Raw genomic sequence first — 26,135 nt, forward strand, 5'->3', positions numbered from 1 at the left:
CATTTGATATAGACATTATTCAATGAATATTCATATATGTTTCTCTTCGTGTTACTATAAATAAACACATTTGATATAGACATTATTCAATGAATATTCATATACGTTTCTCTTCATGTTACTATAAATAAATACATTTGATATAGACATAAAATTTGAACGTTTGCTACGTCCCATGAACAGTCTGTTTATATTGTCTTAAAGCCTGTAAGAACACTTTTTTCGTTTCTTCTATAGTGTCACTATATATTCTCATATCTTCTTCTTTAGATTTTAAAGTTGTTTGCAATGCTGCCTTTAAAGCCTCGTTTTCATCTCGTTGAATTTCCAAACTAAAATAGGAGAGAAAAGAGATTTGTAAAATATTAAAAGTTTTCTAAAAACAAGAAGCTTAAAAGAAATTGCAAAAATGAAGATTTAAAATGGACAAAGCAATTACATGTACAGTACATGTATTTCAGAATTTTATATCTCAAATATAAAATTAAAAAAACAACAACAAAAAACACCAATGGTGTAGAGGTATGTAAAAAATTTATCAGATATGAGGTTTAATGGCATTTTCGTGCATTCAATAAGTCATATTTCAGCATTATATATCTTTACCCTGCTGAATTGCAGAATTTGTGTAATGGACTTGCCCTTCTTTGAATTTAGAACAGTCCATTAACAGTTGAAAGGATTTCAAAATAAAACTACTAAAATGTGTAACCAACAATATAGAGCCTGGTCACACTGAATGTAAATTCAGGCTGGCCTGGCTCTTAACTAGTGGTATATTGTCACTGTAATTAAGCACTTATAGGGTTTAGCAATATTAAATACAAAACAAGGGCAATAACTCTAATAAATAGAAACATTGATTGATACTAAGTTTAAACCCTTACCACCCTTAATATCTAAAATTAACTTGCTCATTTTTCAATCTGGACAAAATCATTCTTCATCTTTATGCAAAGTTTCAAAATATTTACTGACTAGAATAGCAAACAGTGCAGACCATGGATCAGACAGCACAGATGTGCCAGCTGATCTTGGTCTGCACTGGTCGCATAGGTAGAATCTGTCCCTGCCAGCAGGCTAAGTTTTAAAGAAAATTGCTCTGAAAACATAAATCATCAAAACTTAGCAATATGGACCTTTCCAGTTTTTTTGTAGCGGAACATTTAGCCACACCTTTTCCTTTCATTGCTAGGTCAACTGCTCACAAACAGTATCACAAACATAACCATGTGTTCTTTTGTGCAAACCAGGTCAACCAGTGACTATGTATAATCTCAGTGTAGCAACTGGATAACAAGTTAGCCAATTTACATGAAATTGTAAACACCGGAAAGGTCCATTTCTTATCAAACAGAAAGGAGTATTATCTTACTTAAGAAGGTAGATTTGTGGCCCTTGCGTTTTTAGAACATACCTGACAACTAGTTCTTCTACTGACATATTGCGTACATCTTCGTCCTCTGGCATTGTGGGCAAGTTCGAGACACTGGCTGTAAGTCCGGACTTCTTCCTGGCAGACATTCCTCCAGCTATAACACCAACAGTATGCAAAATATAGATGTTCCTAAACTACTACTGAAGTATGATAAGTTTAAAGTTAACATGTTCATTACATGATAAAATGCAAAACCAAGTTCAGATAAAAGGAAGTTAACAGTAATAACAATTCCTGTAATGCTAAATTTCTTATCGCATCTGTGTTATGAATACTAAAAAAAAATTTTTTTTCTAGAAAATGAAAATCATATAAACTGATTGATGCGCCCCCTTTTCACCTTGAGAAAAATGAGAACATTGTCTTACTATGAAAAATACAAAAGGTACTATTTTTAGCCTCAGTGACCTTGACCTTCATTCAATTGACTTAAAATAAAGTACTATTTTTAGCCTCAGTGACCTTGACCTTCATTCAATTGACTTAAAATCCAACCTCAATGGTAGATAACAACTTACTGAACATCTTAAGATATCTGATAAAAAATGAGGGTACTATGGAAACCAATAAGTTTGAGTAATAGAAGGAAAGGAAAACAAATCAGCATCTATATGTTCCACTGAAAAATCTTGGGGATTAAAAAAATATACAATAAAATATTAAACACTCATACCAGATCTTGCTGTTGTTAGGTTAGCCTTTGCCACTTGTTTTTCAAGCAGTGCATTTCTTCTTCGTTGATCCAGAAGTTCTTTTTGATTTTCTTGTAATTTATGAGCAGAATCATCTAATCTGTAAAACACCAAGAAGTGGTTATATAAATATGCAAGTTATGAAAGTTATACATGTATGATATAACGTTGCCTTATGTTTTTGTTAAAACAGGGTCAACTTTTCTTTGCTTATATTGAGTGAAAATAGCAGGATTACCTTGACTGAAGCATCTTGGTTAGTTCTGTCAGTTTGTCTCTCTCCACTTCAGCAACCTGGGCCACAGTACGGTACTCCTGACATTGATACTGTAACTGTCCCAACATCTCATTGTCAACTGTTTTACTGAATAATGATAATAATATAGAATAATAATATTAATTATAATAATAATAATTATAATAGTTATAATATCAATAATGACTAAAACAATAACAGCTACAAAAATAATGATGACAGTAATAATAATAATAACAATAGCCATAATAATGATGATGATAATAATAACATTCCATGTGAACCAAGAATTTAAAGTAAAAGAGGGATAACTATGTTAACAAATAAACTGAAGGCAGGTCATATTACTTCCCTTGTATAAAATTGTACCCTGGTAATAGGGCTGTCATTCAACACCAAGATATTGATATATCTCCTATATAATATATTCGATTCAACACTGAATCAGACATTCTGAATATCTATACAATTTAAAGCTACATGCCTTCAGACGAGCCAAAATATTTCAAGAAAATCACACTTGATATAAATGTAATAAGATTTTAAGAAAAATAAAGAAAAGATTCAAGTAATGATTTACATGTTATGTGCGTTCTTTGATTGCAAGCGTAAATTACTTTCTTTGTTCACTACACAATATTTTACACTTAGTACAATCTTTTTCATGAAAATTAGCATGAATCTTGAGGCATTCTGCTTTAAAACCCATTTCTTTCTGTTTTGTGAATATGTTTCTTTATTTTGTCAGATAGCAGGCCACTTCTCTCATTTTATCTTCTTTAGCTTGAACCCTTAATCTAATTTTCACATATCAGTGATATCTAATAACAAGAAAATATTCTTTCTTTTAGTATCTTGTATTTTTAAAGCAAGCATGCATAACACCATGATAAAACACATTTTAATTGGTTTCCACCCCCTCAGTTGTTTATTTTGATTTATCGATATACCGTCGATATTCGGCTTTTAATGTATCAATACAATATTTTCCTACACTAATAGCCGTACCTGCAGATATGATCTTATATTTGCGAGGTTTCATATTATACCACCTTCATTCTTTTATTGGCGCCAATTTGAAAACATCTTAAAATCTAGTCACAATAAACCTGTATTAATTAAAGATTTGTTATAATAAACTGCGCCATGACAAAACCAAAATAGTGCGTTTGCGACCAGCATTGATCCAGACCAGCCTGCGCATCCACACAGTCTGATCAGGACCCATGCTGTTCGCTTACAAACCCTATTACAAGTAGAGAAACTGGCAAACTCTGATACCTGGCTGACGAGGGTCTGGTCCCTGAAGGAGGTCTGTTTCCAGATGATGGTCTGTTACTTCTGGAATGACTCCTAGACAGAGCCCTTGATGGTGGTTTAGCAAATTCTACAACAGGACCTCTAGATGGAAGAGCATTATTTTCAGGCAACGGAATGTTTGGTACATCTGACATCCTAAAAGTAAAATTGTTTGATACTATAACAGTAAATCATTTTCTATTTATTCATAGTGGTGATGACTCCAGTTTAAATGTGTTTACTCCTCTTTAAATATATACAGTATTGAAACATAAAGACAACCAGTCAGGTCAAAGTATGGTTTATTCTATAATTAGACAATTAAACAAGAGCTGTCAACAACAGCATGTTCAACATTTCTCAGTGCTTGATAGTAAAATAACAACCTTGAAAAATTAAATCTTGATGAAAAATTAAATCTTAATGAAAAATTATTTGTATTGTACCTGGAGTCCGGTGGTGGAGTTTCTGTACCTATTTGGTATTGCAGATCTACTGTTTCAAACCCAGTAGACGGTCGACTGTCCACGGTGACATTCTGGACTGGTATCGGTGTTTGCCCATTAGCCTGTGACTGGTTGCCTGATGGTTCAAACAATTTATTCATCTGAGCTCTCTGTAAATGCTGTAAGTAATATATCACTTAGTTAGGTTTTAAAGTCATATCTACACATTTAAGGTCATGAGGTGACATACTAGGTTAACTGTTATATTTATTACTAATTTCATGGCTGAGTAGGCAAATGGGTGTAACACCTAATACTCTAAAAACTTGGATAGCTTTCTTGTGTAAATATACTCAATGCTCTCAGCAACATTTGAACCCAAGGTAGCAAGAGGTAAACAAGAGGGCCATGAAGGTCCTGAGGTCGCTCACCTGTATATAGGCCCCCGGATTGGGGCCAGTTTAAACCCCAGGGCTTTTATTTGAACAAACTTTGAAGACACCCATTAGAAGATGTTTCATGCTAAATATCTAAGCTCTAGCTCTTTGGGTTCTTTAAAAGAAGATTTTTTAAGTTTTTACAATATGCATATGGGGAAAATCATGATCCCCTGGGGCGGGGCCAATTTTGACCCCAGGGCTTTTATTTGAACAAACTTGGTAGACACTCATTAGAAGATGTTTCATGCTAAATATCTAAGCTCTAGCTCTTTGGGTTCTTTAAAAGAAGATTTTTTAAGTTTTTACTATATGCATATAGGGAAAATCAATGACCCCCTGGAGCGGGGCCAATTTTGACCCCAGGGCTGTTTTTTTAACAAACTTGGTAGACACTCACTAGAAGATGTTTCATGCCAAATATCTAAGCTCTAGCTCTTAGGGCTTTTTAAAAGAACAGTTCTGCATGGAATGGAATTCTTTGAACAACTTTGTTAAGGCTTCACACAAGGAACATCCCTGTGAAGTTTCATTATGATCTGCCTTATGGTTTCAGAGGAGATGTTGTTTTAAAAGTGTGAACGGACAACGGACCACGGACATCGGACGACAGACGATGGACGAAGAGTGATCCTAATAGCTCACCCTGAGCATATGCTCAGGTGAGCTAATAATTTAAACTTAACAGTAACTGGTGACTTTAAAACTTAACTAGTGAAGGGAGACAAAGTCATATAGAAAGCCTACATATTTTCTTACAATAAAAACAATACACTGAAACAAGATCTGGGAGGACAGCATGCTCAGGTATTCTCAGTGCTTGATAGTAAAACAGGAGCCTGGATAATGTAGAATTTTCTAAGTTATAAAAAGACCATAATTATGATAAAATCCAAGTTAGAGTTATTGGCCTTGGATAGTGACCTCCTATAATGCTCTCAAATAAGTGTATGAAGTTCATCCTATTCCCTTCAGTAGTTTTTGATGCAAAAACTTAAACAAAGTGTGACAGTGATCTCCCCTTTAAAAAGTAAGAGAGTGATCTCCATGCCAGGGTAAGTGCAAAAGCTATCCCTATTCTGCAAATACATGAAATAGTCCAGCAAAGAAGATACATAAATATATAAATATTGGCCTTTATCTAATTCACTTATTTTGCTTTATTTACTCGCAAAAAAATCACTTACTGCAAGTTTCAACTGTTGAATCTCATTTTCAAGAACTTTAACTTTTGTTTCCTTGTCAGCCACAATAGTTTTAAGTTGTTCCACCACATTTTTCTCATGCTGTTCTTTTGCATTCATCTCGTTGAGTTTATGTTGTTGTTCAATTTTTATATTATGCTGATTTTTCCTAGCTTCGTCCAACTGTTGTCTTATATTTGTTTGTTCTTTCTGTTGAAAATAAAACACATCAAGCATTCAAATCTTTGTGGTGTTTTAGTTAATCTTCATTCAAATCGTTGTGGTGTTTAAGTTAATCTTCATTCAAATCTTTGTGGTGTTTTAGTTAATCTATTTTGTTAATTGAGATGAAATTACAAGTTTGTAAAAACCTTTGGTCAAATTTATTTCACCTATAAACAAAAGTGGTATTTACTTACAAATCTTGAATTCTAAACCAATATTAACCTGCTCCTCTGTATGTAACTGCAAACTTTTATGCAAGCATTCATGTGAACTCTCCCACTTTAAGCGGGAGACTCCCACTTTCTGCAGCCATATTTTCAAAGATTTTTCTTAAAGTTAGGTGCATTTTCACAAATTAAAGAAATCTACCTATTTTTGACATCAGATGTTACTTCTTTGTTTATTGTAAATTCTAAAATCTCCCTCTTTTTGAAGAAAAATCTCCAACTTGATCATAGAAAAAAGTTCACATGTATGTGCAAGACTTAATATATCTCAGTGCATTGGCAGAAGCACAATCATACTTCTTAACTAATTTCATTTGTTTAAGTTACAATATTACTGTTAAGTTCATATGACAACTAAAATGGCCTTATGTGCATAAGCATAAACAGGTGCAAGGCACCTCAGCATAACTAATGACCTTATGAAAATTGACACAGAAAAACATGCTACAACTTAAATAGAACTATCAAACCCTTAAGTTCTAGGTAACCCCATTACTGACTTCAGAGTAATTCTAATACAATATTAACCCAGTCCCTGCATAAGTTTTGTAATGAACATGTCCTGATATGAATCTCAAAAGTTCATCAGGAATACTTGAAGTATCAATATCAAAGTAGGCAGCCAAACAGTATACTGTATGGTGGCGCTGATCTTACTCTAAACTTGTGGCGCAGCTCTTAAACCCTTACCTTGTTAAATAACTGAAATGGACTTGTCCATCTTTCAATCTAGGCAAAATCAATTTTTCAATCTCAACAAAAACATAAATTTTAAGGAAAAATTTCTAAATATAAAATGACTGAATAGAGAACAGTGCAGACCATATGATCTGACATCATGGACATAACGACTAATCTTGGTCTGCACTGATCACATGGGTAGAATCTCTTGCTGCCAACAGGCAAAGATTAAAGATAATAACAAAAACCTCTCAAGTAAAAGCTTACCATTAAAGCCTCTATAAGTTCATTATCATGTTCATTTTTCTTTAATAATTCAGGCACTTGTTTCTTCAGGTTTTTTATTTCATTGCTTAGCACCTGGTTCCTGAAAAACAAGAAAATATGCCAATATACTAATGTAGAACACCTCATGCTATTCTTATGTAAACTGAGACTGTTCTAAATAGTTGAAATTCTTTTTTCAAAATATAGTAATTAAACACAACTGCAAGCACTTAAAATTCACAAAATATTTTCATCCAATATGCTCAATATGTAGAGGATTTGATATGTAAAACAAAGGCTGGGGGACAACTTTGAGACTAATTTGATATTTTTGTGAATTCATTTAACTACTATAACAAATGCAGCATTAAATACTGATTAATGCAAACAATAAACCAAAGTTGTACAGCTGAAAGTTTTATTATCTAGCTTTGACAGAAATGAGACCAATGAAAGATCTGTATATTCATATATTTTGTAGGTGGGTTTGTTTTTTTACCCTAACCATTTTAAAATATTTGCTTTCTCTCATACTCTACAAGAAATGCAAATGAGAGTTTTGATGAAATACATTCCTCAGACGTTACAATCAAAGAGATTTTGTTGAAATATGATAATTAAACATTAGCTGACTGCATTTCTTAAATGGACTTATTCCAGCTTTCTTTTTTGGAATATTCTATTATCAATTTTGGGGATACTAGGATGAAAATTTAATGTTTGTCAATCAACAGCCTGCAGACTGTCAATCAACAGTCAGACTGCACAACAGAGCAAACTGGCCTGGTTCTATACTGGAGGCAAATGCTACTATTGATTCTAATGAAGTAAGTATTTTAAATGTTGACAGCATAATAATTTATCTTTTTTACACTCACCTAGTTTTTGAAACATCCAATTTATGTTTTAATGCAAAATTTTCCTCTTCTAAAGCTTCTTTTTCAGCTGCCATTTTCTTGAAAAATAACAAAAGAACAATGTTAAATATTGTATTTCACTTTGCCGACAAAATATATATAATATCAGATACTAATATCAGAAAATAAAATACAGGTTAAGAACAAGCTATTTCTTTAAAGGGTAAAGCCTTATAAGATTATTTCTTCACCAAATATAACAAAATGCATCACATATCTACACTAAACAATAATAAAGATCAACATTTGCTGTTTCCATGATATCATTAAATAAAAAATCTCATTAATTTTTCTATGAGAATGACCTAACAATTGCTTGCTTTTAAAGACACATAACAATATTAACATAAATTGGCTACTGTTATTTAAATTTTAACTGGCAGATTAGGCACAAAGTGGGGAGCATATAGCATTGCACTTGTCCGTCCGTCCCTCCCAAAATCTTGTGAACGCAACTCCTCTTAAACCGGATGGCAGATTTCGCTTGAACTTCCAGGGATGAACAACCTTAATGTGTAGATGGTAGTAAATGAAGGAATTTTCCCTGCGACCAAATTTAACAGAATTATGGCCCTTTGTTGATTTTTTCACTATATACCATATAGAAATTTTGTGAACGCAACTCCTCTTAAACCGGATGGCAGATTTTGCTTAAACTTCCAGGGATGAACAACCTTAATGTGTTGATGGAAGGAAAGGAAGGAATTTTTGCTGCGACCAAATTTAACAGAATTATGGCCCTTTGTTGATTTTTTCACTATATACCATATAGAAATTTTGTGAACGCAACTCCTCTTAAACCGGATGGCAGATTTTAACTAGAAATGTGTCATCATGCCACGGATGCCCCCTCATGCAGCCAAAATTTCAGATGGTGCATTAATTATTTTTTTCATTTTAAGTTCAAAGCCCTTAAAACTTTTCAATGTTAACACAAACCATTTTTATACAATGTTCAAGGCACTGAAATTATTCAGTCTTAACCTTTTAAAAATAACATATTGCATATTTGTAGCCAAAATAATGGCTAAAAGTATGAGTGCTGAAACTGTAAGTTCAAAATTTTTCCATCATTCAGGAAAGATAAGTTTGTCTCAAATCATTGAACCACGACCAAATTCAAACTTAAATTGCTTATTCCTAAGATGTATCTATATTATTTAATTTTCAAAGTGAAGGGGACATAACTCTGCCAAAAAAATCATCAAACCATGACCAAATTCCAACTTGACCTGCCCATTCCTTTGACATATCCATATGTCAAATTTAAGTTGAATATGTAACACTGTTGGGTAGATAATGAACAGAAACTGTAAATTTCATATTATTTTCAAAGTGAAAGGAGCATTACTCTGCCAAAAATCATTGAACCATGACCAAATTCGAACTTGGCCTGGGCATTCCAAAAACATATCCATATGTCAAATTTGAGTTGAATGTGTTGTACCATTGGGGAGATAATAAACGGAAACTGAAAATTTTATATTACTTTCAAAGTGAAAGAGGCAGAACTCTGCCAAAAATCAGTGAACCATAACCAAATTTGAACTTGACCTGCGCATTCCTTTGACGCATCCATATGTCAAATTTGAGTTGAATGTGTTGTACCTTTGGGGAGATAATGAACGGAAACTGAAAATTTCATATTGTTTTCAAAGTAAAAGGGGCATAACTCTGCCAAAAATCATCGAACCATGACCAAATTCAAACTTGACCTGTATTTTTTTCATGACATATCCATATGTCAAGTTTGAGTTGAATGTGTTGTACCTTTTGGGAGATAATGAACGGAAACTGAAAATTTCATATTATTTTCAAAGTAAAAGGGGCATAACTCTGCCAAAAATCATCGAACCATGACCAAATTCGAACTTGACCTGTATTTTCTCATGACATATCCATATGTCAAGTTTGAGTTGAGTGTGTTGTATCGTTGGGGAGATAATGAACGGAAACTGAAATTTCATATTATTTTCAAAGTAAAAGGGGCATAACTCTGCCAAAAATCATCGAACCATGACCAAATTCGAACTTGACCTGTATTTTCTCATGACATATCCATATGTCAAATTTGAGTTGAATGTGTGCAACCGTTCTTAAGATAATTAACGGAAACTGATGATGACGGAATGACAGAATGACGGAAGGACGGAATGACGGAACAGGGTAACACTATATGCCCCCGCCATGTATATATGCCCCGCCATGTAATGGCGGGGGCATAATAAAAAGTTCCACATAAAAATCTTACATACAGATATGCATGCTCTTGTTTACGAGCACATCTGCACAGTGGGGGCATCCATGTCCTTGGACACAGTTCTAGTTTCCTTTGGGTTTTATCTCGCACCAACACAGTAAAGGTCTTATGGCAATTTTTCAGTTTTACTGGTGGAAGAAGACCTCATATGTTCCTTGTGCATTTATCCAGTTTTACTGGTGGAAGAAGACCTCATATGCCCATCTGTGCATTATTTCAGGCATGAACTGGCACATGAGTAGAACCACCAACATTCCATAACTTCATTAAGCTAGCTGGATAGCTTTCCCACATGTACAATCCGACAACGCTTGCGTGGCTAAAACCTACAGTGGTGAGAGGCAAGTTGTTTGAAGTCAATGACCTTAACCACTTGGCCACGGATGCCCCAAGAGTGAGATGTTACTATGGACTAAAACAGTCACTAAGCAACAACCTACACCTCGGGAAAACATTAATTTTGACCTTATGTAAGGATACCCTTATATTGAATTATTCAGGATTGTCAACATGATAGTTTATAGTTGGGTTTTTAATAACATCAATATTATCAAGGTAATATATCCACTATCAAGTTTACCTAGAAAAAGAAAACCTCAGTTGTTCTTCTGGGCAATGTTTAAGCATTAACTGGCATCTGAGTAGAAACAATTACCTTCTGAAAACTAGATTGTTTTAGGGGCAACTTTACTGCTGGAAGAAGAACACCTGAGTGTCCCTTTGTGCATTATTTTCAGGCAAGAGTGGGCATCTGGGTAGAACCATCAACATTCAGTAAGCTAACTGAATAGCTTCCTCACATGAAAAAATTCAAAGTCCCTGATGGGATATGAACCAACATCTGTTATGGGGAATAAGATTTGAACAGCCTTAACCACTCGGCCACAGATGCCACTGGAACATATCATTTAGATATCATCAAAGATCTAAAAGACTGAGATCAGTCATCAACTTTAACCATTTGGCTATGGTGGCATCTTTTTGAATGGACCCAAGGAGCAAGTACCTAGTGGTAAACAATTAATTCTACATACACCCTGAGCATCTTTCTTCTCCTTTTCCAGTTTTTTCAGCTGATCTTTGTGCCTGTCAACAGCTGACTTCTTCTTATTACCTAGCATTTCAGCTTCAAGGTCATATGCTTCCGTAGCACCTTTTAATTTCTGAACTTCCTGTTTCAGTTCGTCATTCTAAAAAAATACATGTACATAGCTTAAAGATACATGCATATATAAAGCTGAAGCTCGTTATTATATAAGCTTTACATACATGAAAACATCCCATAACATTATGAATTTCTTCAAATGGACTTGTCTGACTTCCATTTTTTTAACTGTTCATTATCAATTTTAGTGATATGAAGATGAAAATTTGAAGTTAGTCAGCAAACAGTATAAGTCAGCCAACAGTATAGAACCTGGTCAGACTACATGGATGTGCAGGCTGGCCTAGCTCTATACTGGTGGCAAAGGCTTCAGCTGGGTAAGGTTCATGTATACCTGTATTCATGACAGCAATAGCATTCGTAGCCTTTAACCATTACCCTGCTGTCCACAACAGATTCTACCTTTGTGAGGAGTGCAGGCCAAGATCACCTTATCTGACCATGGTCTGTACTATTTCCTAATGAGTTAGTACATAATTTGGAAATCTTCCCTAAAAATGAATAATTGATATGTCCAGACTGAAAGATGGATAAGTTTTATAATGATCAACTTATATTTCAACTTGATTGTGACAAAACTTGTTAGCTTACTGTATTAGTGGTCAAGTTAGTGATGCTGAAATATTGGCAAATTTAGCAAATTGATAAAAATCGCCCATATTTCCTCTACCTCAAATATCAACCAACTGGTCATTAAATTCTACCCTTCCACAATTTGCTAATATTTCTTCATGCGAACAATAGATATATGAATCCTACATTTCCAAAATCCTTCCAGTGATAGCTTAATTTTGAAAATGACTTTTTTGGGGATATTTCTAAAATGGATTGCAGAAATTTTTGTTTGGTTTAAAGTAATTTAGCTTAAAAACAACAAAAAAAAAACTTAGAAACATTAAGTATCTTTAAAAATGACTCAGATTTCAGAATATTTTTTACACATGGCAATACCTTTAATTGCAGCTGTAAAATTTGTTGTGCCCTTCCTCTCCAGTTACTGTTAGCACTAAGGCAAGATTGTATGTTAACATTGTCTCCAACTTCCTGAGATAACGCCTGCAAAAAAACAATTTTGTTTCTATAAAAGCCAAAAGGGGAGTTGTGCTTTAGACCCCTCTACCTTCCTTCTGTTTCAACAGCCAACCATCTGACCATGATTTGCACTGTTGGCTATTCAGTCAGTAGTTATTTTGAAATTTTCCCTAAAAAATGATAAATGGTTTTGTCCAGACTAAAAGATGGGCAAGTCCATTTAACATATTTAGTGTGGTAAGTGTTAAATGAACTGGATAGCTTTCTCACATGACTGAAAGAAAGGTCATGGCAAAACTGAAACTCAAAGAAGTAGAAAGGATAAGGTAATTTGAAGTCAGCACCCTTAACCATTTGGTCATGTCAACCTTTTTTTTTTTATTTCTTTTTACCAATTCATTGCTGGGTGTTTAAAACTAACTAAAATTTAAATAAGAAATAAAATTCAACTAACACAAAGTGGCACAGAAGTTGTTTCCGTGAGCAAGAAACTACACATACTGCTTAGTCCTGGTCCATTCAAGGAACAGATTTGAGAGTGTTTCAATAAGCTTCTGGCTTCCAACACTATCAAACTAAAATAAACTGGTAACAAGAAACATGGCAATGCCATGAAACAAGGTTTTCAATTATCACCATTGTAGATAAATATGTTGTATTTGAAATACAAATACAAGCAACAAACAATGTAACTATGTGCAATGTAAAACATGAATAATGTAGGAGGAATTGCGCACAGAAGAAGTGTTCACTATATATATTCTGTATAAGGAAAAAAAAAAAAAAGGGCCATAATTAGGTAAAAAATTATCCAATCACAAAACCCCGACAATATGTGCTAGGGCACTTGATGACAAAGCTTCTGTGAAAGTTTGAACAAAATCCGTTGAGAAATGTAGGAAGAGTTCAGCACAGAAGAATTTGTTCAATTCTGTATAAGGAAAAAAAACAAAGGGCCATAATAAGGTCAAATATTATCCAATCACAAAACCCTGACAATATGCGCCAGGGCACTTGATGACAAAGCTTCTGTGAAAGTTTGGTCAAAATCCGTTGAGAAATGTAGGAGAAGTTGCGCACTGTAGAAATTGTTCACTATATATTCTATATAAGGAAAAAAAAACAAAGGGCCATAATTAGGTCAAATATTATCTAATCGCAAAACCCCGACAATATGCGCCAGGGCACTTGATGACAAAGCTTCTGTGAAAGTTGGTCAAAATCTGTTGAGAAATGTAGGAGGAGTTGCGCACAGAAGAAAATTGTTCACTTTATATTCTATATAATGAAAAAAAAAAACAAAGGACCATAATTAGGTCAAATATATACCAATTGCAAAACCCTGACAATATGTGTCAGGGCACTTGATGACAAAGCTTCTGTGAAAGTTTGGTCAAAATCCGTTGAGAAATGTAGGAGGAGTTGCGCACAGAAGAAATTGTTCACTATATATTCTATATAATGAAAAAAAACAAAGGGCCATAATTAGGTCAAGTATTATCTAATCGCAAAACCCCGACAATATGCGCCAGGGCACTTGATGACAAAGCTTCTGTGAAAGTTTGGTCAAAATCTGTTGAGAAATGTAGGAGGAGTTGCGCACAGAAGAAATTGTTTACGCCCACCCGCCCGTCCGTCCGCCCGCCCGCCGACATACCTCAATCTAATAACCAGTTTTTTCCTTCGGAAAACCTTTTGCCGACATACCTCAATCTAATAACCAGTTTTTTCCTTCGGAAAACCTGGTTAAAAACTAAGTGGCATACCAATGTTGTCATGAAATCTTTAGGAAAAGACCACTTTGACTGGATAATACAACATCAATTATTCACTGACACAATACATACTATTCAACCAGCAATCTTCATGATAGTTTTACATACCTTATGAGCAATTCTAAGTTCCTGTTTGAGCGTTGAATTACTGTTTCTATAATCTATCATCTTTGACTCCATTTGTTTTAATTTATCCTGTAAAACTTTGATTTCATTTGGATCATCTGGCTGCAAAAGAAAAAAAAACAAGGATCTGACATTAAAGGGACTGCATTGATGCTTTTGATATGATGGGACTGGATATTATTTTCAGAAAATTTGATGTAGGTTGATACCATAAACTTGACTTGTGTGGAAAATTTCTGATCTTTCACTCATTCCTTTATCCAGAATGATCATTATAACTGTGCAAAATGCCCTAAAAATGAAGAAGTTTTGAAATGTTTTTAACACAGGCTGGCTGGCCTGGTTCTGGTGGCAAAGGCTAATCTTTTTTGGTTCCAAGTCAAGGGTTAAAGGATTTCAATATCAAAATTATAAATTGAGCAGATGACAGTATAGAATTTGATTGACAACAGACATAACATAATGCTAGTTAGTAATGTTTATTGTATTAACCATTATTCTGAATAAAACATGTACCTTTTCATCTATGCTGGATCTTAGGCTGATAGTTGAAGCTCTGATTGATTTATTGTCAGAATTCATCCCTGCAACCTGCAATAGTAAAACTATCATCTTTATTCTAACTTACAGAATATGAATAAGTTTACATTACACAAGTTCCCTTTGTTTAAGCATATCTAATGAAGCTAGATTGCAAAACAAGTTCTTCCAACACATATTTAACACTTTCAAGTCCACTTCCTGGAACTTACCAGTACTGGGACCAATATTTGCGCTATTTTGAATTCGCGGAGGTGACTGCCGAAAATCATAAATTCGCGTAGAGCACCACTCAGGTTAAAAAAAAATATTACTGTAATAATCTTTGGAGTTCACATTTGTTTTCAATACCTAGTGTCAAATAATACACTATTTTAAAGAATAAAGACATTGTCTAACAAACACATTATTGCAAACAAGGAATGACCGTTAACATGCATGATTTTTCACAGTTTGCGTCATAAACGTCTTGACATCTGATCAGATCATGTTTTTTTTTTCTAAACAAACAATACAAACAACACAAACATAAACAATTTCAACTGATGAAAAACTTTGAAAACAAAACACAATTACTCGGTAAACATTTTAATAAAATCGTATGTATTGAAAGCATATAACATACTGATATACATACACTGTTCTATAGAAGCGCGAAAATATGACAATTAAGAAACTATCGGTGTAGAAATGTTCGCGCTAAACATGAATTCGCAGAACGAATGTCACCACGAAGATCGCGAAAATTTGAAGCCCTTAAATATTTCTACACATACAGTACTTTATATCTGATATAGTCAGGTGGGCTTTTTAAAATTATACTAATAAAAAAAGTAACAAGTTAATATTTATCAATTTAAATGATAGGCTAAATACAAATATGAGACAGTAATATACACTATTTAAAAATATGTAAAACCTTATAAGCATTATAAGCAATTCTTCAAAATTAGGATTATTTGAACTACACACAATGCATTTTATGTATTTTCAAATATTCATTTAATAACTATTCATGCAAATTAAAAAAATGAAAACAAAACCTGTTGCTGTAAATCTTGGCATTTTCTGGCAAGTTGCCGACTTTTATTTTTCTCAGATTCTAACTCGGCAGTCATTTCCCGTACTTTCTTTGACAGTTCCACAATTTTTGTGCCAGCCGTTTCATTTGTCACAGGGCCACCAGTAGCTAAAAGAAAATAACTTTGGTAAGTTCACTTGTTGCAGATGGACAAGAAAATGTTGGGTGAGAGTAAAGTTGATGGCACTAGATTTGCAATTTGTTGTCAAAAAAGAAACTGACCAAAAACAACAACAACAATATATAACTGCATCACATTTTATAAAATTGAACACATTTAATGTGCCAAATGTACTATTATTTTGATTTGATTTGTACCTGTTCACTGACAATTTAGACTTGAATGTGCAAAATGTTACTGACATGAGAAAACTCCCTATTATTGCTTTAGAATCTGTTACATTCATTCTTAAAAAGATTAGATTGTATAAGCAACATACACAAAATACAGCTAAACAGTATAGATCTAGGCCAGCCTGCATGTCCAAGCAATGTGACCGAAATCTATTCTATTCACATTTCAATATTAATATTTTAATGCTGTAATCCCATAATCTAACATTGGACCGATCCAAATTCAGAATGAGCCAAGTCCATTAAACAAGATCAGCAGTGTAATAGGTTTAAAATTTAAGGCATATGCTACAATTACAGTTACAATATAGTCATATAGGCAGAATGAAAACTGTATAATAGAATTTAATTAAACTTTGCATGATCTTAGAAAAAATATATCAGTTGTAGGCATTCACAAAATAATTAACTTAAAGATAAAATGAGTAAGGAACAATAATTTACCTGCTAGTGCAACTTTTTCCTCCTCTCTTTTCTTCTTAAGATTACGGAGCTCAAAATCTCTCTCACTAAGCAACTTGTAAACTCTCCCATTCTCATCCTTCAATTCCTGCAATAAAAAAATGTCAATCATTTATCAAGTGTAAGTGTCAATCTCCCTATTCACAGCATTGGGACAGGGCTTGGGTCCATCCAAATGGAAATTTTTTAAGTTGTAAATTAAGGCAACTCATTATCAGGCTTTCAAAAAAAAAATCTTTGTGAGTAGGTAATAGACATATTCACTTTAGTGAAAGATCATTTCTTAACATATTATATATCTGACATTTCAGGGTAGCTTTAAATCGTTCCTCTGTTCTTGGCAGGACAGGATAATAAGAAAAGACTTACATCGACTTTTACATTAAGATGTTGTATTAAAGCAAGGAAGCCTGGAATCACAGATTAAAGAAATGCAGTTCCTACAAAATAATAATAAAACAATGATAAGAATCCTAAACATACCCTTATCTGTTCATTGAGATGGTCTACAAGTTCTTCAGACACATAACTTTGGTTCTGTGATGGAGCAGCTAGCTGAAATAAAAGAAAACAAGAGATTCAGGATAGCCAAAGATCGCTCACCTGGAATCAACAGCTAGAAAATGTCCTAATTTCTTCATTGTAAAAGTAAATCACTGAGTCACATCTAGGGCCAAGGCTTGATTATACACAATCAAATGTTCAGAGATGGTTTTAATTTTAATTAGAAAATGGAAGTTAAAGATTTTAAAAATATGTTGCTTGGTCATTATTATAATCAGTGACCAAAAGTCAAAATTAAATACCATACAAGAAATGGTACCTAAGGTGCAATGTGAAGGTATTAGGCTGAAAATCCAAGTGTACCCCAGGGTAGGGGCATAACTTACAACAAAAACTTCAATAAAGCTCCACTACACTTCTAGTATGCAACAATCCGATTATGTAAACCTTGAGATTTCTGAGGTCAATTTCCTAAACAAATTATATTCGTATATGTAAGATTTGTTAATGTAATAAAAATGTAGCTGCCAAAATTAAGTTGGATAATAGTTAATGCTTTTCTAAATATCCCATGCCGTACCATTACCTGATTTGAAAATAAAATACAGGCAGGCAATTTTCGCCACGAAGAATTGGCTCAAAGTAAAAAATTGCCAGTGCTAGCCCTGCAAGTCAATGTAAATAGTTACCCCTTGTAGAGAACATAGTTTTGTATAACTTTTATTGATGTCAACAAAGCAATAGTACAAGTCTGTAGATTTATACAGGAAGATTTAAATGTGTTTTCCTATATAAGTCTGTGTAAACTCACTGATCCCCTGGTCACGGAAAATTCTGCTTAATGGCCAAGGAGCATCTTATTGGGGAGGACCATAACTTTAAATATTTCTCTTTAAACCTTATTTATATTTTTACTTCAACTTACCTTTAAATCTAATTGATCTGAGACACCAAATGCATTGTTTGTATGTGATGGTAAAACGGAAGCTGTTTTAGCCCGTTGTTCTTCCTTCCTTTGTTTGCGTCTTAACAACTTCTTTTGTTGCTGATCTTGAAGAAGTTGAAATTGTGACTTTAAGTTTTCTTCTGCTGTCGCCATATTCTCATTCTGCATACAAATCATGAAAATTATCACAATACAATAAATGTGTAATCACAACAAAAATTGTCTGCAAATTTTAGCTACATGTAATAGAATTTTAGAAATGACTGACTTCAAATAGATGAACTAATTTATCCTCCATTCATGGAATAGAATTACAAAATGACTGTATTTATTAAATGATTAATACACAGCAGAGTAGGGCCTCAAGGTAGTAATTGGCCCCAGAGTTAGATGAATAATGGCCCGAAGAGGATGCGGGGCATTATTCATTCCAGGCTGATTATCATTTGCTGACCTATTTCTGACTTGTTTAAAAGTTTTTAATACACATGTGGATAAATCTGAAAGTAATTTTAATGAATTAAATATTTCTGTTGTTGAAAATTCTTTAAATTATAATTTCAATCAGAAGAAAAAACACAGGAAATTGTTAGTCATAAGAAAATATAATTTAAGGTAAACAAGAAATCACATGAATCACAATTAAACATATTCTTTTTTTCAATAACACAAATCACATATATTCACTTAATCTACTTCTCACATCAAATTTTATGCTTGTTCGCATGTGGGCATAATCAAATTCATTATATGAGAAACACATTATACAGTATACAATCAAGTCTTAGTCACCTTCAACTCACATTAAAATATTTTGATTGTCCATAATTATGTGAGCATAATAATTACTACAAGAGTAATATGTTTCTGAGGGCCAGCAAAATCAATTGTTTGTATTGCCCAAGTTGTGCCACAGCCTGTACGGACAAATGAAGATTTTCAAGAATTAACTATGTAAATATCATACGGACAAGTTAAAAAAATGCTTCACATTAAAACGGACAAGTACATGTGTAAGTCAAAATCAGATTTTGCCGGCATAGTAATACGGGGAAGTCAAAGACCGGGCCCGCGAAGCGGGTCCGGGCTTTGGCTTGCCCGGCTATAGACTACACGTGTATATTTAAAAGAAAATCAAATAAAAAACAATTTAAAAATTTATAGAATTCTATACCTATCAATGAAATTTTTCAGTGTCAGTTCTAGTCGGGCGCCGCCATTTACAATGTTACTCAATGATAATAGGCGGGGTATTCCGATAACGGAACAAATCTCAACTTTTCGGATTAATAATAATCGCCGAGTGTTCAGTGTGAAAAAGGAAGCGATGCATTAAATACCGAATGACACCTTTAAAACGGAAAGAATGAAAATAATTTTTTTAACGACTTCCCCATTCATAGGCTTTGCCTAATTTCATATTAAAGTATTTATAAATTAATATAATTAATAATACAATATCAACACATTAATTGGGAGGGATTTTTTTTAAATTTTCAAACATGTGATCTCTGTGCCAACAAAATACAGAATGACAAAATGTCTAAAAAAATAGAAAGACAAGAATTTTTACCGCCAAAGTTATTATTAAGTGGCCACTAAAAAGATGTTTACTGCTGACATAGACCATAAACAACTTCATTTAACCTTGTAATTAAGCTATTTTATAGAAAAATTATCAAACTTGAGGAGTGCATTTCTGAAGGTAATAGGACATTTCGGACCATGGACGTTTCGGACCAGACACTTCGGACCAGATTTCGGGACACTTCGGACCAGATTTTGGGACATTTCGGACCAGATATTTGGACGTTTCGGACCATGTGTTGGACATTTCGGACCATGTGTTGGACATTTCGGACCATTGTTTAGGACATTTCGGACCAGATTAAATATTAGTTTTTGATATATTAGACATCAATTATTCGATAAACTAAAGAAACTTTTTATATATATTGACACAATGGGACGATTTTACACCTATCCCGATTTAGATTTATATATTTTGAACTATAAATGAAGAAAATTAAAAAACAAACAAGCAATGTTTTAATGACACACGTTTGCAAACAATTTATTTTAAAATATTTACAAGAAAGACATGGCGAAATAGATTATTTACAACATATTCTTATAAAACAAATACATTATTGACAAACACATACATACCGTTGAATGTATACACTTAGATAATTATTGATCACAAAACACATGTACAAAATATTTGAATGTCAAATAAGATATTTATAGATAATTCACATTAATATAATCACATACATTTATGATACAAACACAGTTTAACAACATACGACCACAACATAACCACTGCTTGAAAACATGAAGTATATACAAAAAGACATGAAGAAGAATATTATTGGCAAACTATTCTAATAAAACAAATCATACATTATCTTACAAACAAATAAATACATGAATGCATACATTTAGATAAATATTGACCTTTATTGACCTTTACAAAACACAGGTACAAAACATTTGAATGACACATAAGATATAAATAATTTACATTTACAATTCAAATACAGTAGAACAACATACGACTATCAACAATTCCCAAACGATGACGTACAGTTTATGGTTACACGGGTCCGTATAGTTTGGCACATGACTTCAACAAACTACTGGCAGATCTGTCATTGGCAGAATACTCTGTCCAAAGTTTCATCAATTTCCCCTGCGTCTGACGGGCAGCACGTCGTTGATATCGGCACAATTTTCCCTCTCTCACAAGTTTACATAGAATAGGGATCTCTCTGGCTTCCCTGAATAACAGTTCCACTAACAAATAGAATGCCAAATTTCCCTTCTTGGCGCGTCGGTTGAGGCGTGCGTGCCAGCCCTCCACATCATTGTTGGTTCTGATGGACCTACCAAAGACTGACCACGATGAAACTGGCCACATCTCACTCTTCACCCAAGTATTTTCGACATAATTGAAGAACTGGTCAAGGCGGCTGTCGTTGGTCCCGTTTGTCTTCATCTTCAGCTTTTCAAAGGCTCTTTGTATGTCTTCTGCTGGCAACAGTGGTAGGACGAACAGTTTCCTCATAAGTTGATGTATAGCGTCTGAGTCGTTGTAAGCTGTCTGGAAAAAATATGTATATAATGAAATTATGAACTTTAATATAACCTTTTTTCCTTTACCACTACATGCAATTATTCTTGTAAATATTTTTTTTATATACCAAAAGATTTTATTATTATTATTATTATTATTATTTTTAATTATTATTATTATTCAGTAATTATTCTTTTCAAAATGAATTTATTTCACTTACTTGAAGTCCATACTCTTGGGCTTTCCTCCATAGTGCCTGGCCAAAATGGAAGGCACACCCTTTGATCTCTGGCTCATTGAAAACGTCCCTTAGCCCTTGCCATATACCGGCTTCAAAATCGGTCACGAATGTCTTCACCTCCGTCGATGGTAAAAGGCGCACAATTGCTTCAAACACCTGGAAAAAAAGATTACACAATAATATATTTACAATAATTTACTACAAATTTTCGCTATAATTCTTTTACAAAATATCCTATATGCGTTATTGCTTATAACAAACATATCTAAAAATGCTATGCGTATCTCACGTTATCATATTTTTTTATTACTAATGTTGTCGTTTTTATAAATATTATTAATGTGTTCTTTTTTTACAAATGGTTTATGGAGAAAATATGATAACTAACCTTCTTGTAGTCCCGTTTCTTCTTGCCCATCATCAGAACAAAGCACAAAGGTAGCTGCTTCATTGCGTCGTCGGACTTGACGAATGCGTGGACAGAAAGTAGTTGAGTGAATGGTTTCCTTACAACTTTGAAAGTACCGTCAATATACCAAGTCTTCGCTTCTTTCAGTAGATCAAGTTGTTTATTCGTAGCGAATATGATGTGGCGGCGATCTTTTGCGTGAACCGTTGTTCTGTAGAAATCCTCACCAAGGCTTTCAAGGAAATTTTCATCAACCTAGAAAGAAATGCAAAATATTACTACATGTGAATAAATATAACGGAAACTGTCTGATTCTAGTGTAAACATTGGATATCTCACTATCATTTATTTATAATAAATATTTTATTATTTTATGAAATTTGCGTATGTGTGAATGGATATAACTTGCCTGGAAATCAATTCCTTCCTCTGGTTCCTTTGGACGTAATCCCTGTCTGGTCCGGTTACACATCTTGAGAAGAGCATCATGACTGGGTCTGGACGATTCTGGCTCTTCTGCATCTTGAAGTTTGTTGGTTACTTCCCTAACCAGAACATTGGCCGATTCGAATAGCTGTTGTTTGGCAACAGCCTTCACCTATAAAAGATAAATATCATACATGTATATAAATAGCTAAACAAATAATAGGTTTGTAAAAAATGGTTAATATTAAAACTGTCACTATTTAAGCTTATTTTTGCTACCTATTTCAATTTTATAATCAAATCATTAAATATAATTAGAATATTTACGTCCAATATTTTTTATCCAACGTGATCTTGTTGGTATATGTCATCTTTGATTGATGTTTATTATAATAAAAACATATAATAATAATTCTCTGAATTCTGGATACATATAGTAATGTACTTACTTCCGTTTTAACTTTAACGGCTGTCAATATTCCTGGTTTTGATTCATGTGTATGAGCACTTCCCGCGACACGATAGTCCGAACCTGTCTGTTTAACAACTGCTGGGCACCCACTTTTCCTACCGCGTACGCTGCATCGCCAGTCAACTGTTCCGTTCACAAGAGTCCGCTTCTTCACGAATGTGTATCCATCAGATGAAACCAGTTTCATGTTGCCGCGTGTAGAACCCCCAACGACTATTTGGTAAGTGACAGGTGCATCTTCTGGTACATCTTGTACTGTTTCGTCCACAATTGTTCTGAAATGGAAACAGGATCATTAATATGCAACCATAATACAAAATGGACAATTCACTATTTATTTCAATACATTTCAAAATTATTGTAAATTGTATACTTCACTTACAATCCATTATTGTCGTCGGACATCTCACGATTCGGCCGTGTTACATCAAAAGCGGTCGTATCAACGACTGTCTCCATATCATATTCACATCTGGCTGGTGAAAGCTCCTCAGCTAAGAGAGAAACCCTTGTACTCTCATGTTGCGGCATACGTATAACACTCCTGGTCCTGTTCGTTCGCTCATCACTGTAGTTTATCGTTTCGTCCTATAAAAGAAAACAACAATTAATTTACATGTACATGACTATCAATTCTGTAATAGTATTTTGTAAGATGGATAATTTATTGACTTAAGTCAATTGGCAAAAATGTCTTTGTCTATTTACTTGTGCAATTTAAAACCATATACTTTGCAATACATATTGAATAAATAAACATACGCATCATCGGTTTGGCTGTGTGGGTATTTAACATTTTTTCGTGCAAATTCTTTTTGTTCAGTAGCAATTGTTTTTAACAAAAAAAAAAACTTTTTAAATAAAATTTGCTTATATATATAGCCATTTTATTTACCATTAAAATTAATAGATGCACACATACCTGATCAACATCCATGGCAATCTCACAGTGTACACAACGATCAGTAGACATAGTGATATGTATATAACTATTTCAGTTTGTAAGCTGTATAAGTTATGAGGATGAAATCAATTTTTACATCTTTTTATAATGCAGTCTGGACTTCAAATTTGTTTACAATTAATCAATTTGTTTGTTGTTAATTGTTAATTAAAACTGTACTTTAATCGCATTCCAATCTAATCCAATCAATTTAAATATTTGTTGTAAAATAAGGTGAAAATTACATACATACTTCTTTAATTGAGTGAATCGTAACTTTAACGAGTTCTATTCAGCAATTAAAACGTGTGAAAAACTGCATTGACAAGGATGTCGTTGTTCTTTAATACCTTCTAGATCACGATTTAATTTGGATAAAGTTGACTTTAAATATGTATATTCAGCGTATATCCTACGCTTACCAATATAGATCTAAAGGTATTTTATTATTGTTTTAATTTTTTTTCAATATTAAAAAAATGTCAGCGTATAGAAATACATAAATGAATTACGATAGAAGTATTTGCATGGATAGACAAAACAATGGTAATATAAGCTTATCAGAAAATGTTAAAATCGCGTCGGACAGGTCTTTACTGCATGCATTTTGAATATCATAAAATATAAAAAATGTCAAATATTGTAAATACATCCTGAAATAACAAATAATTTTATATAAAAAGGAATATATGTTCTGGTCCGAAGTGTCCCCATCATGGTCCGAAATGACCATCGCATGGTCCGATATGTCCCAAAATCTGGTCCGAAATGACCCAAAAATCTGGTCCGAAATGTCTGGTCCGAAACGTCCGTGGTCCGAAATGTCCGTAATTCTTTCTGAAGCAGTGACAAGGCTCCAGTTGCTTTATTTACTGATGCAGTTAAGTGGCAGGTTAATATTTCTGTTTTATTGCATTCAGCATTGGCATGCAGTATTTGCTTATGAGCAGTCATTAGGATTTAACAGTTCAACCTGTGTATAGTTTTATAAACATGCTGCACTGAATAAGTTTGCCTGTCAAAAAAAGTGGAGAGAAGTGTAGTGTCATATTATCGACCTGGCTGTCCTCGAGGATTTTTCAGATTAACAATGACCCCAATGTTATTTCTATACAGGAATATATTACAAATACGGAATGAGTCTCCTTGTTTTGACTTTAGTGATTTTTATGTGTTGATGATCAACCTGGGACAGAAGCAGGATCAACAGATGAGACATGTGAGATGTGGACATAATCAGTGATAATCGAACATGTTTCAGTTTCTGTAAATGACCAAACTTGCCTTAGTTCAGAACACTATAAATAAAAAGAATAAAACCGCGGCGCATAAATCATTACCTTTAACATTTACAAACCGACAGAGTTTAAAAAGGTAAATTCATAAAAAAGAAAAATGCACCTGTAGTGACAACAAATAAGTTCCGAAGTAAATGATTCTTGTCTGTCTATTGGTTAAAATAACTTGAGTTTATATATCGGCACGATACTATTTCTACGTCTCAGTTGGGTCGTAGGACAAGGCGGACCGTGAGACAGGGCGGACCGTACCAGGGCGGACCTTATGTTTGGACAAGGCGGAACATATTTTGGGACAGGGTGGACCGTGACTCGATACGAGGCGGACCGTGCTTAATTTCAAATTTGATATTGCTGTTTCATTTATCTTTTGATATCAATGTCATCCTAAACATGTCATATTTTTAAGCATTTTCATATCAATTGAACAGATTATTATTAACATTTAGCCATGCAATTATAAGTATAAAATAAGTAGAGTAAGACAGTGGGAATGGATTGAAAAAATCTCATATGTAAAACATATTTTCTTTTTGCACTGATATTAAAACATTTGACAGAATTACCTTAATTTTTTATGTGCAATTCATAACTTCGCTTGTACGTGCAAATTTTTATTTTGCTTACAATTAATTAAGTATCCCATTTGTGTATACTTTGAATGGTTTGTTTACCCTCGTGAAAGGAATGAACCACATGGACGAGCATATACTTCATTTAAAACTGACTATTTTAATAGGGAACTAAATATCTCTATTTCTTCAGTTTTATCTGTACATGTGTTTACGTGTGTGCCATTATTCCAGTCAAAAATCGTCTCAAAGTACGTATATCATGTATATTGTGACAAAAATAATTGATGGGATATGGCTCCCATATGGTACGATGATACGTAGTTTAAAATTCAAAGTTTATTATAAAAAGAACAACAATTTGAATTAAATTAAATATAT

General features: G+C 33.5%; 2 protein-coding genes across 3 annotated transcripts; both read right to left on the reverse strand.

The window, feature by feature from the left end:
- On the reverse strand, positions 1-25,355 carry LOC132733385 (coiled-coil domain-containing protein 13-like). Of its 2 annotated transcripts, none has more exons than XM_060720032.1 (18): positions 25,286-25,355; positions 18,294-18,476; positions 17,348-17,419; positions 16,847-16,952; positions 16,011-16,156; positions 14,944-15,018; positions 14,410-14,529; positions 12,446-12,550; positions 11,364-11,519; positions 8,031-8,107; positions 7,153-7,252; positions 5,756-5,962; positions 4,132-4,310; positions 3,668-3,841; positions 2,369-2,494; positions 2,112-2,230; positions 1,418-1,532; positions 1-332 (listed from the first exon to the last, which is right to left on the reverse strand). In XM_060720032.1, exons 2-18 carry the CDS (start codon positions 18,465-18,467, stop codon positions 167-169), a joined length of 2,217 nt encoding a protein of 738 aa, XP_060576015.1. In that variant the 5' UTR covers positions 18,468-18,476; positions 25,286-25,355; the 3' UTR covers positions 1-166. The 2 variants fall into 2 exon arrangements, with proteins under 2 accessions (XP_060576015.1, XP_060576013.1); XM_060720030.1 differs by having other exon boundaries at positions 25,225-25,314.
- Positions 20,342-24,716, reverse strand: LOC132733386 (uncharacterized). Its single transcript, XM_060720033.1, has 7 exons — positions 23,864-24,716; positions 23,324-23,529; positions 22,919-23,216; positions 22,453-22,641; positions 22,023-22,298; positions 21,614-21,790; positions 20,342-21,420 (listed from the first exon to the last, which is right to left on the reverse strand). The coding sequence occupies exons 1-7, from the start codon at positions 23,912-23,914 to the stop codon at positions 20,914-20,916; spliced, it is 1,704 nt and encodes a 567-aa protein (XP_060576016.1). The 5' UTR covers positions 23,915-24,716; the 3' UTR covers positions 20,342-20,913.
- Positions 25,356-26,135: the final 780 nt, after the last annotated feature.

Source organism: Ruditapes philippinarum, unplaced genomic scaffold, assembly GCF_026571515.1.
Source record: "Ruditapes philippinarum isolate M1 unplaced genomic scaffold, ASM2657151v2 ctg3843_1_1_1_1, whole genome shotgun sequence".
Taxonomy (NCBI): domain Eukaryota; kingdom Metazoa; phylum Mollusca; class Bivalvia; order Venerida; family Veneridae; genus Ruditapes; species Ruditapes philippinarum.

What these genes read in the sequence shown, in the direction of transcription:
- LOC132733385 (XM_060720030.1), bottom strand. An exon ending in ATCTCAATGAACAGATAAGG is followed by an intron (nt 16,953 to 17,347) that starts GTATGTTTAGGA and finishes TTTTTATTGCAG; the next exon opens with GAATTGAAGGATGAGAATGG. An exon ending in AACTTATAGAGGCTTTAATG is followed by an intron (nt 5,963 to 7,152) that starts GTAAGCTTTTAC and finishes TATTTTCAACAG; the next exon opens with AAAGAACAAACAAATATAAG.
- LOC132733386 (XM_060720033.1), bottom strand. Translation starts at nt 23,914, where the DNA reads ATGTCTACTGATCGTTGTGTACACTGTGAGATTGCCATGGATGTTGAT. An exon ending in AGAAACGGGACTACAAGAAG is followed by an intron (nt 21,791 to 22,022) that starts GTTAGTTATCAT and finishes CTTTTTTTCCAG; the next exon opens with GTGTTTGAAGCAATTGTGCG. An exon ending in CCCAAGAGTATGGACTTCAA is followed by an intron (nt 21,421 to 21,613) that starts GTAAGTGAAATA and finishes TATTTTTTCCAG; the next exon opens with ACAGCTTACAACGACTCAGA.